We start from the raw sequence: 12,669 nt of genomic DNA on the forward strand, positions 1-12,669 counted from the left end.
TATGTCTCATAAAATATCCTTGGGCATGTGCTACATATTAAATGGTCTTTGAAATTCTACGTCAAATGTGTGAATAATGGAAATTGGAGTGATCTATTACTAATGGTTGTGATGTTGCTAAATAGCATAGCCTCCTTTACTGTGGTCTTTAGTTGTTTTATGTGGGCTCTAATAACTTTATTCTAGGAGAAATACAATTGAAAAGCATCTCACTAATGAAAAAAGTTATTACAAATGACTCACTTTTTATATGATTTCTGCCCCCCTTTTAGAAGTCTGGCCTTCATTTTCGACACACAGATAACACTGTCCAGTGGTTAAGAGCCATGGAGTCTATTGGTCTACCCAAGGTAAGCCTCCAAATACAGGAACCTGAGCTGGGAAGCCAAAAGGGAGAATCTACAAATGCATTGTTATAAAAATGACTTGACAGACTGGGTGTGTTAATACAGGAGATTGCCTTATTGCCTAAGGAATGAAAAAGGCAAAGACTCAACAGAAAGTTAGAAAGGTCTATACAAAGTTATAAATAGCAAGAACTCACAGTGAAGTATGTGTATAGATCAACAGCAGCCATGCGGAAGTGTATATAAATTAAACAAGATCAGAACATACTTTAGCTGGTACATAGTTGATTTAAAATAGCCACTTCCCTTTTTCCATTGGCATTTTTAAACATTTTTATTTACTGATTTCAGAGAGAGAAGAAGGAGGGGAGGGGGGAGAGAGAGAGAGATTTGTTGTTCCACTTATTTATGTACTCATCGGTTTAATCTGTATGTGCCCTGACCAGGGATCAAACCTGCAACCTTAGCATATTGGGACAACACTCTAACCAACTGAGCTACCCAGTCAGGGCTTGTGTTGCTATTGATATTTAAGATTCCTAATCTCATTGTATTACTATGTATTATATCACTATAAACTATTATAAATTTATTTTTATAAATTATTACTATAAATCATTATATCATTTTAACTTTTAAAGGCTAGGGGGTTATAGTTCCCCAATGGGGACGCGCAAGAGGCAACCACACATTGATGTTTCTCTCCCTCTCTTACCCCCTCCCTTCCCCTCTCTCTAAAAATAAATAAAGTCTTTAAAAAAATAAAATAATAGACACACATATTAAGCAATGCAAAGGAGTGAACTATCAGTATATACGAAAGCCTGATGGATCTCAAGGGCATTATGCTTACTGGGAAAAGGAAATCACTACAGATAACCTAATATATGATTCCATTTCTATAAAATTGTCAAAATGAAAAACTATAGAGATGACGAACTGATTAGTGGTGGCCTGGGGACAGGGTCGGGGGGGATGAGGTATAAAGGTTCACTCCTCTGTGGTATCTGTACCTTGATTGTTATGATGGTCACACATACGCCTTTATAGACTTATTGGAACCCGCCCCCCAAACACACACACAAACGAATGCATATAAAATGGTGAAAACTGAATAAAACCTGTAGTCTAGGTAACAGTAGTACATCAGTGTCAATTTATGATGGTACGACAGGAGATGTCACCGGTGGAGAAAGCTGAATGACGAGTACACGTAGATGTGCTCTTTTTGCAACTTCCTGTGATTCTATTATTATTACAAAATAAGACGTTTAAGAAATAGCTCTATAATTTTTATAAAATGAAATTATTTCCTCATTTCTCCTACTCACCCATTGCACAGGCTGAAGGGTACCTGCTCTTTGAATTTAACAAGCTCTGAATGTTTGCTGAATGAGTTTTATTTAGAAGATCTATTTCAGGAGTAGGAGCACCGGCCAGGGCTGTATGTCTATTTTAAAGAAACAAATTAGGAATGGTCCAGCCTGAAGGCAAGGCAGGAGGCTACTGACTAAGACCTGTGTTGTTGTTGTTGTTATCTCAGCTTGCAATTAAAAACAATCCTTATACCCTGGCTGGTGTGGCTCAGTGGATTGAGTGCCAGCCTGTGAACCAGAGGGTCCCTGGTTTGATTCCCATTCAAGGCACCTGCCTGGGTTGTGGGCCAGGTCCCCAGCAGGGGGCACATGAGAGGCAACCACACATTGATGTTTCCCTCTCTCCCTCCCTTCTCTCTCTAAAAATAAATAAAATCTTAAAAACAAAAACCCTCATAACAACAAAAAGTTTTCTTAATGTAAATTATGCTTGCCTACTTTTAATATATATTTTTTGCTGATATCTGTTTTAGCTTAGCTTATTTTATCTCAAAATAGTCAATGTTGATTTATTTTATTCTGCCATTTTTACGCCCTTTCCCCACTCCTAAAGAGCCCAGAACAGTAAATGCTGTTCCCTTCTGGGCACCAGTTATGGGCACCAGTATTCATATTTCTAGATTGTGATTTAGCAAGTACACTAGGGGCTGGGGGGTAAACAGAGTAATAAAGAAATTGCAACATGATTTTTCTACGTGAAGTAACATAATTTAGATTATGTTGATTTCATTATGTTTGATATATCTGATTTAAACCTTTTCCAATTGTATGCAAGACCAGGTTTTCCTTGATTTTAAGTCAAACAAGTGACCCATATAGCAGATTCTATTTTAACACTGATTTTTATTGTGAAGTCATTGGTACATCACATTACAGGATAAGAAACCAACAGTGTACTGAATTGACTGATGTAGTTGCTATTAAATCTTCACTTATCGGCATTAAGTGCTTTCTTTGTTCTCAGCATCTTTCTAGGTGCTGAGGATACGGTGCTGAATAAAACATTCTGGTGAACCGTCAATTGATCCCACCTCCTTGCTAAATGATTTTCCAGGAGAAATATAAATAGAAAAGTTTCCCGTTTAATGAAAAGGGAGGGGCATTTGTTCTCTGCTTACATATAGAACTCTAAACCTGGTCACATTCTTCAGAATTGGGAATACTCTTCTCATTGACACTTTAACAGCAAATGTGTTAAAAGATAATTGGAAAGACCTTTGCAATTTCCAAGACAACAGACGTTTCTTTAACTGCTCAGTGACTATACATTTGTATCCCAAGAAACTTTGCTGTTTTTCCCTTTTCTCATCTTTTTTCCAATGTCCAAGAGAAAATTGTACTTGAGTATCAAATACTACCTTATGGTACATGATTTTGTTTTTACATCAAATTTTATAAAATGTTTACTGAAAGCAAGTAATACCAATATGCTTATCTTTTTTAAAGATTTTATTTATTTATTTATTTTTAGAGAAAAGGGAATGGAGGGAGAAAGAGAGGAAGAGAAACATCAATTGGTTGCCTCTTGCATGTGCCCCAGTCTGGGACTGAACCTACAACCCAGGCATGTGCCCTGACTGGGAATTGAACCAATGGCCTTTCACTTTGCAGAACACCCACCCAACTGAGCCACATCAGTCAGGGCCCGATGCGCTTATCTTACATTATCCTTTTTGTGTGTGTGTGCATGCGTGCTTAGGAACAGGTAAGTTTGGTGTCCCATTCTGAAATGTTTCTTATTAGGCTTTTAATTTAAAGTTTAAAAATAGTGCAAATATGTTTTAAAAGCCTTAATGTTCTGACCTTTCAGTCTAGTAACTTTATATTTAGATGTTTATCTAAAAGAGGTAATCAGGTGTTCAGAAAATGCAGTGATGTTCATTGCAATGATTTATAATGGATCGAAATTGGGGACAAAAAAATGTTCAGACCAGGGGAACCGGTTAAATTATGGTTAAAAAATGTGAAAGATGCATTCATCCATCAGAAATAATGTTCTTGTAGAACAACAAAGAGGTCATGTTCTGTTAAGTGTTTTAAACAGGTTTATGATATGTACAATTTTATTTTTAAACTCACACATGCAAAACAGAAAAAAATATATATATATAAGACATATTCAGAAAAAAAAAAGACTGGAAAAAATCCCAAAACACTAATAGTGACACTAATAGTAATCTGGAGGTGGGCTTATATGTATTTTCCTTTCATACTTTATTTATTTTCCAGATTCGGTTCAGTGAAATGTATTACTTTAGGCAGGAAAAAAAATCCATATGTATGTGTGTGATACATATTCACAGAACTGGGTAGCCAAGTTCTTAACAATGTATTAAAATCCTGAAGAAGGATGTTTCTTTCTCAAGCCAGCAGACCTCTGGGCAGTCACAGGAGTAACTCCACTATGGAAAACAGAGTCTGCACAGGCTCAAGCCTTGTGGAAGGAAACAGCCACCTACCTAACTAATCTGGTGGACACAGCCTTCTTGGAGAGGCAGCTGGGAACCACCCCCACCACGCACCATCCCCAACCACACACACACACTCACACTCACACTCACACACTCACAGGCACGCACTTGAACCACCAGGGGCGAGCTGTCAGGCAGGGGATCAGAGGCAGGGACTGGTCCCGTAGAGCAAGGTGAAGCAATAACTGATAGGTTCCTCTTCCTTTAAATAAATACAGAACAGCAAGGACAATCAAAGTAAGATCATTTGGGAGACTTACAATAATTTTGTCAAGAGCAAAACATAATAGAAATACTGTTCCTTTTGTTTTCCAGATATTTTATCCAGAAACAACAGATGTCTATGACCGGAAAAACATACCAAGAATGATCTATTGCATCCATGCACTGAGGTGAGAAAATACAACTAAAAATCTGTAAAGTAAATTTAATTAAAAAATAGAAAGTAAATTTTAAAAAAAAGTACAATTTTAATTTTAAAAGAGATCTTAAATTACTTTATTAACTCAAGAACTTTTTATTAGGTTATTTTTAATTCGCCAGTACAAAATTAAAATAATTGTCACATAAAGACGATCCTTGAACTTGAAAAGTATTTTTTTGACTTTGTAACCTAAATCAAAATAGAAAACCAAGAAATGAGTGAAAGACCTATAAATACAATACAGAGGAAATTCAAGTTGAAACTTCCGGAGAGTCTCATAGAGTGCTCCAATATTCTTGAATTATGACAAATTTTACAAATATAGCCAAAATATATCAAATAAGTAGCTTTAATGGTCATAATTTTGGTTTGGGTACTCTTAAAAATTATCAGTTTGGTTCAGTTCTTATCACAGATTAATGAAGTTTAGTATAATTTTTGTTTTCTTTGTTCAGTAGAATTCATATCCTAAGGGTAAAGAAGACACCTAGGAATCGCTTTAAGTTAGTCAAAGCAAGATGCATTCATTGTTTAAAAGCAATTGATTGACAGCTAGTGGGCGTGACGAGAGGGTGGAAGGATTGAGCAAAAAGGACTCATGGACGTGGACAGCAGTGTGGTGACTGCTGGGGGAGTGGGATATCAAGGGACTAGATGGTATTGGAAAAAAATACAATAAAGATTTGTTTAAAGATTAAATCTAAAAAATTTAAAAAATAAAAGCAATTGTTTGATAAGTTAATTTTTGAAAATGTTGAAATTCCGCTAGTTCACAGATCACTTATTATCATAACTTCCTAGAAGAAATGTGAGTTTTAGATGGTAGCAAAGGTGTTTTTAAAAATCCAGTCTGTGGCTGTGGTCTTATGTGCACACAGGTAGGTAATGCTGGAAGACTTCATGTCTAATTAAATTTTAAATTTCTTTTAGAACATCTGCATTGTGTTTATATCACTAGAAGTCATTTTCCTGGCAGAATCTTCTGCCTAGAGGTTTATATTAACTTCTTCCTGGCTCTTTTCCTCTCCAAAGGAAAAGGTTTCTATAATAATTCATTGCAATTCTGGCCTGCTAGAGAAGAATTTTGATTATGTCATATAATTTGACTTTTCCCTGATCAGTACTCATGAGATTTCTTTGGAAGATGACAGTTGCTAGAAATAGAGACCAAATGTGGGTGCCTTTTCTGTGATTTCTTTTTCTAATAATTTAGAACTGGAGGGAAAAACACTTCTATGCCTGCCCCCTCATAGGTGCCTAATGTATCATTATGCCAGCAGGTTTCCTTAAAAGCTTTTTGTGCCAAAGTGCTTATTTTGAGGAATATTTTCAAATGTGTTGTCCAACATTTTTTTGTCAAATATTTTTCGGCACTCAGAATGATCACCTAACGCTATGGTTAGTACTGTTTTTGTGACCTGCTAAGCCAGCCACCATTAATTAATGTCATTATCATATCCATGCATCATAATGCTAATGTCCAAATCTGTAACATGCTCATGGGCTGTCTTGTATAAGCTTAGATTGATTTCCTGAAGTGAAGCAGCATATAAAGAAATGATGTGCTAAGTTCCTTTCTGGTGATGTCATTGTGCTAACAAAAATTACATAGAACTGAACTGAGGTTGACAATGTGTTTGCCATAGTTTTAACGATGGCTTGAACAGTTTGGTAAACAAAGAGCAAGTTTTTGTTTAGTGTTGCCAGTGCTATGCCAGTGTTGGTGTGATAGTTTCTAGGACTGGCTTTGTCAGGTTTTCAGTATCTGATCGTGGAGTTGTTACTTATTGTGGGGCAGATTCCTGCTGAGCCTGCCATTCATCAGATCTGACCATAAGTACAATCTTTTAAAGCAGTATTTACTTGATAAACAGCATTCCCTGGGAGAATCTCCTTCACTTTGCTCTAAACTTAATGCATAGCTGCTGCTTGATATGGAACTCAGAAGTCTCAAGTGTATCTAAAGTTTTTATTTCTATCAAAACTTTTTCCTGCGACGGTTGAAAATCACATTTGGAGGCTGGGCAGCAGAGCCCGCTAGTAAGCACAGTGGTTTTGCCCTCACTGTGTAATCAGAAGTGAAGGTGGGAATGAACAATTATGTCTTCAGCCTTTATATTCTGGTTGTGGATGTAGCAACATTGCTGGTATGGAGCAGGACCATTACCTGATAGGGAATTAGGCAGGTCAGTTGTTCTGCTTATGGGTCAGGAGATAGGCAAGAAGATCCCTCAGGTATCCAGGAACTGCCTTCCTCCTGCCCCAGCCTGTCTGCCTGATTTGATCTACGAAGTTAGCTCTTGACCCTGCAAACTTGTCTTCTGCTTCCTGTCTTTTGGATTAGGGTTCAACAGCCCTTTAGCACCCTCTGGGTTCTGGCCCTAGCTTCCTGTTTGTACCTGCCTGCCCCTCACCTTTTCACTGGACTTCGTACAGCAGGCTCCTTACCTGCCACTCTCTCTCCCTCTGTCAGTTCAGCTGGTGTCCTGAGCCCAGGTACCGGTGGATGTTAGCACAGCAGTTCCAGAGGAAACCCTCAGTCTTTGCTTAATATAGAGAAACCTCGATGATGGGTGGCCTCATTCTTTCTTCAAAGAAATGCTTATTATTTTTTTCTTATTTAAAATAAAAAATAAAATATACTCATTGTGGAAAATATGAAGATTTAGAAAGACTATCAAAGGAAAAGCTAAAGCACCCATTGTGTCAACACCAAGGGAAAACCACTATTTGTGAATGGGTGTCTTTGGACTTAAAATGTGGATATGGTATGTTTTCCCTTAGTGGCTTCATTTTGAATGTTTTAAAGTCTGTGCGGTGAAAAGGGACCAGGTTCAACAAGTGAAAACCTTGCTAAGCAGTTACTCCTTACTGATTCTTTAACTGTCTAGAGGCTGTGTACACTTGTAGAAAAACACTTTTGCATGTCCTTTATTAAACAACTGGTAAATATTTAAACATTAGTTATAAAATTGAATGTTTTATAACGATTAAATTTAGTAGACCTGACGTTTTGAACACTTTCCAGAGCTGAAAGCACAGGTGAAATGCCCGGATACATTATTACAGACTTCCCACACTTAAACCTACTCTAAAAGGTCCACTGTACAACTTTCACTCATTTCATTATTTATACGCTAATTTTGACTCCTCCTAGGACTGTAATACTTCAGTACCCACCCAGAGTCGCCATCATCTCATGGGCACCAGAAACAAATCTTGTCCGGGTTACAGGCCTGGTTTCTGACCAGCGAGTTGTGAATCAGAACATGGTACCAGTTTGACTTTTCCCAGGATGAGTCAGACGCTGGCTACCCGGCATCAGGTCGGACTTTACTTGTGAAATCAATCAGGCTTTTTTCCCCCCGCCTTTCAGTATATGGCTTTCAGGTGAGCTCTCATTCCTAGTCTAGTCCCTGCTCCCACCCCATCCCCTATCACCCAGAAACGATTTACTTCCGTGCCTCGAGTGGCCAGTGTTATACAACCCGTTGTCCTGTCATAATGATGCATCAGCCTGATCTGTTAACATTATTAAAAGCTTATGTATGTCTTTTGAATATTTTCTTGGATTTAGCTTGGCTTTCCAGCGGTTTCTCCCTGAGGAGATGAGAAATTGAGTCTACCTAATGCTATTTGGTTCATTTGGCTGATTTATCATCTCAGTCATGTTTCTGGATCTTTTCTCTGCTTGACCGTTGAGTGCGACCATCAGTGCCGGACGCTCTTTCCACCTGGCTATTTTTGTCACCATCTGTGCTCCTCAGTCCTTCCTTATTTTGGGGCGCTTTTGTGGTTTTCTAGGACTATCTGGCTTACTCAGAGTTCCTGATATCTTTTTTTGTAGCATATGTGTAGTGTCTACTACAAGTAGGCACTATGTATGTATCTGTGCTACATACACAGTTCCAGGAAAAAAATACCCTTGTTTTAATAATACTTGCCAGCTTGTTAAAATCAATACAAATAATTACGCATGTCTTATTTTCTCTCGCTAATATGACTTCCTTTTTGTATACTTTATACCATTTTATTTTGATTATTGTTTTTGATCTGGCCTCTCACAGACTTAAAATGCTATCTCCTTTTTTGATGGACCAGACCGATTCAGCTTGGTCAGCTCCTTTGTCTTTGCAGCACTGCCCCTGACATTCCTTAAAATAACCTTGCTTTGTGACCACAATAGGATCTTCCTGTCCTATCCTGATTATTCCTGCTTTATGACATAGAATCAACTGCCCTCCAGGGAATCCTTTTAAAGCCATGTATTTATAATGATTTTTCTAGCATAATAGATTAGGGATCTGGGTTGTGCTCTTCGTACCGTATAAAGTTTATTTGACCATTAAGATTCTACTACACTGACAACAACAACAAGCTAAAGATGAGTGAGCCTTCCCTCTGTGTACAGATTCCTGGTCCTGCTGCAGACTTTGGAGCTGCTGTCCCAGCAGTAGTGTTTTCAAATGCAGCAGTGCAGCCAAAATCACGCCTTTGGAGCTTGCATTTCCCAGTATCTCTGTGGCAGCCCCACTTCTGGTTGGCCGGCTGGTCTAAACACCCTGCTTGCTCTGTGAATAAGGGCTCCTGTGCCCAAGCTCTCACAAGGACAGGTGGCTGCCTTGATTACCGGGTGACCTCTGAACGTTCCTTGGGGATTAATGCATAACTTCCCTTGTCTTTTACTCCCTTCCCTTGAGACCCTTTTCCCATTAAGAAACCCATGGTTGTCTTATACCAAATTGATTGTGTCTCTCAAAGAGAACATATTTGCATTTATAAATAAGCTTCCTAGAGATAGCTCCTTACCCCAAAGGACAGACTGCAATCCTGCGCTCTCAGGAGGAATATCTGGGGATGGCAGAATTGGGGATTAAGGTGAGGACAGCTGTATTTTCCATATCTTTCAAGTCACTCTTTGTTCATCCTTCACTTCACACTTTGAATCATCCTCTGTCCTCTTGCTATTCCAAACTAGTATCATGGCTGGCTGGTTGTCCTACTAAATTCTAAGCTGTGAGGCTGCGAACCGTATTTCTAGTGAGCACAGCACATACACCATTGACTCCAACTTGAAGCCTCCGGCATTTGTATTTTTAATTTTTCAGTTGGTTTAGCTGATTTCCCAATGGCAAGACTGCCTCAGGATTTCTATGTTTTTTGACTGAATATTGGGTATAGAACACTGGACTTTTAACATTGATGTATGGGACTAAGATGGGAAAATAATTTGGTTCAGTAGATAAAATCTTTTCAAAAATGGAGTCCATGAGGGGAAATAGTGAAAGTTTCATAGTGTTGAAAGTGGGCAAACCACTGTGGTAGGTTATTAAGTGTATTTAACAAGGGGTAATAGTAATAATAAAAACAAAGGCTAACACTGAGCTTTTAATTATATGCCTGGCAGTGTTCAAAGTACTATACAGGTGTAATATCACTTAATCTTTCTAACATACCTAATAAGGTACACACTATTATTAGTCACACTTTATAACAAGGCAAATGAAGCACAGGTAGGCTACCGAAGGTCACATGGCTAGTAAATGGCAGAGCTGAGACTGGAAACTAGGCAGTGATACCAGAACCTGCGCTATTACCGATTCTGTCAGTCATTGGCTTCAGAAGGGAGCAAAGTATTTCCCTACAATTAAGAGAATAAAAAGAACAGTGTCATCAAACTTGAACTGCAGCAAAAGCCTCTAAGCTGTTATATTTAGGATATTTTAAAATGAAGAATCACAGAACTGAGAACTGGGAGGACCTCAGGAAGTTATTTTGGTGCAGATCCTTCATTTTGTAAATGAAAGCTTGGGTTTTGTGACTTGCTGAGAGTCACACACCTAGATGTTGCCAGTCTAGGGGCCAGGACTTCTGATCCCAGGCCTGTGCTCTCTCTAGTCAACTACGAGGCTTTCATTTGCAAACATTCATCTCACATATTATAGCATAAAAAAAACTGCACACGATGTGATCCAGAAAAGCTTAATAAATTCAGCTCTTGCCTTTTAAGATTGCATTTCATTACTACAGAACCTTTTAATGTATATATTGAAAGTACCAGGAAAAAAACCTAATAGTAATTTTTTAAAAATCTCATTTCAGGACATGTTCATTAATTTTTAGAGAGAGAGGAAAAGGGAGAGAGGGAGAGGGGGAAAGCATCAATCGGTTGCTGCCGACAAGGAATCAAACCAGAGACCTTCTGGTAAATGGGCAACTCTCCAACCAACTGAGCCACACCAGCCAGGGCCTTAACCTTAATAGTACTTTTGAAAAACTTTCTTGCTTCTTTTAGAAAAAAAGATAAAATCTTTCTTGCTTCTTGGACTTAAATTGATCTTATTTGTACCAATGAGACTTTAGCTATCTCAGCAGCACAAGTGCACTGCATGTACCTTGTCGTGTGATAAGAAAATCGTTATTTCACACCAAGTGTTAAACATAGGAAACAGTGGACTCCACAGCTTTCTTTGGGATGCTCTCAACCTTTTGTGTTGGCTGTTAGGCACTAAAGGTGCTTAATAAATTTAGTGTTGAAGAGCTGCAAGAAATTGGAGTGCGTGTGTGTTTTTCACATTGGATGGGCTTTTATTTTATTTTATTTTTTGAGATTAAGACTGGATTTCCTATATGCTTCAGGTAATGAATGGCTCATTTGAATATAAATGCTTGAGAAGGAGCCAGCTGTTATTGCTGATTCTTTTCAGCAGGGGAATAGTGGATAAGTGTAAGTTTCCTACTAAATTTACGCCCCTTTGAGTAATCTGCTTGGAAGTAAAGTACTTCCCACACAGAGTTGGTATGAAATTCCTGTACTCTGAATAGTTTAACTGCACTCTAATGGTTAAACTAAAGAATAGTTTAAACCTTAGCATTGGAGGACAATATTGAAAACTGAAGCCAAATAAAATATATACATCAACATTAAAAATATTTTTGGTACCATATGATCTCACCTATAAGTGGAACTAACCAACAATACAAAGATGCAAGGAAAATAAGACCAGCAACACTGAAAGGAAAAGAAATCAAAAGAGAAAAGAGGGAAGGGGGGGGCGGGGACAAGGAAGGGAAGGGGAAAGTCGAGGAACATATAGCAAGGACTCATGGACAAAACCAAAGGGGAAGAGTTGAGGGAGGGAAGGAGGGAGAAAGGGGGCAAGGGAAAGTGGAGGGGGGTTGGCAGAGACAAATGTATTTGAATAAATAAATTAAAATAAAATTTAAAAAAATTTTTTTGGTAAAACTATATACATGAAAGTGAGATTCATACTAGCTTAAGAAAATCTGACTTATTTTAAAAGTGAAGATTCTTCCATCTGTAAGTGGTAACTTAGTAGCACCACCTAGTGGTAATTCTTAATTAAACCAGAATATTTGCTGATTATGAGGTTTCTATTAGTATTACAGTGTACAATGGAGAAGGAAAATGTACAATTGGAAATAGTCCTAATACCTTTAGTACCACAGAAGAAAACCAACACTTTTTTTTGGTAAATTGTTTTAGTTCATTTTACCAACAAACCTCTGTTTTGTGGGAGCCTAAATACCTTTATTTTAGGGACAGCATGGTGGAGAAAATATTTTTTATATAGTAGATATTCCATAAATAGTAATTAAATGAATGACTGGATAAACAAAGGAAGTAATATGAAAACATTTTTGTCAAGAACACAGCACAGTTGTCTTTATTCCCTTTCCAAAACTGATATGAAATTACTAAAGTAGATATTTAAAAAATAATCATCATTTGCAATAAGAAAGAGTCCATCCACTGACCAGAAATTTAAACAATGCCCTAGGAAAGCAAACACGCAGGATTGGATTGACTGAGAAACAAGATAGGAGAAGACCACGGTCCCCAAACCACTGAGGGACGCAGCCGAGCTAGAAGCTGTCTCAGGGCTTGTACGAGCAGAAAGAGCAGGAAAAGGAGAGCCAAAAAGCCAACGCAATTGGGCTTAGACCAGCTGAACCCTTCCTAAAGCATCAAGTGTAGATGCTGACAGCAGGGTAGCATACCAGTACCCAAGATAGCTGATCACCCCAGG

At 38.1% G+C, this 12,669-nt stretch overlaps 1 protein-coding gene across 1 annotated transcript in view; it reads left to right on the forward strand.

The window, feature by feature from the left end:
* The window catches only part of IQGAP2 (IQ motif containing GTPase activating protein 2), a 265,815-nt gene that overhangs the window by 141,298 nt on the left and 111,848 nt on the right, over positions 1-12,669 (forward strand). Inside the window, exons 4-5 of the mRNA XM_054578505.1 lie at positions 273-350; positions 4,510-4,586. Coding sequence (XP_054434480.1) covers positions 273-350; positions 4,510-4,586 — 155 coding nt within the window. The remainder of the gene's footprint in view (positions 1-272; positions 351-4,509; positions 4,587-12,669) is intronic.

Source organism: Pteronotus mesoamericanus, unplaced genomic scaffold (genome assembly GCF_021234165.1).
Source record: "Pteronotus mesoamericanus isolate MK-2021 breed Mesoamerican mustached bat unplaced genomic scaffold, CSHL_Meso_final contig_50, whole genome shotgun sequence".
NCBI classification, from domain to species: Eukaryota; Metazoa; Chordata; class Mammalia; order Chiroptera; family Mormoopidae; genus Pteronotus; species Pteronotus mesoamericanus.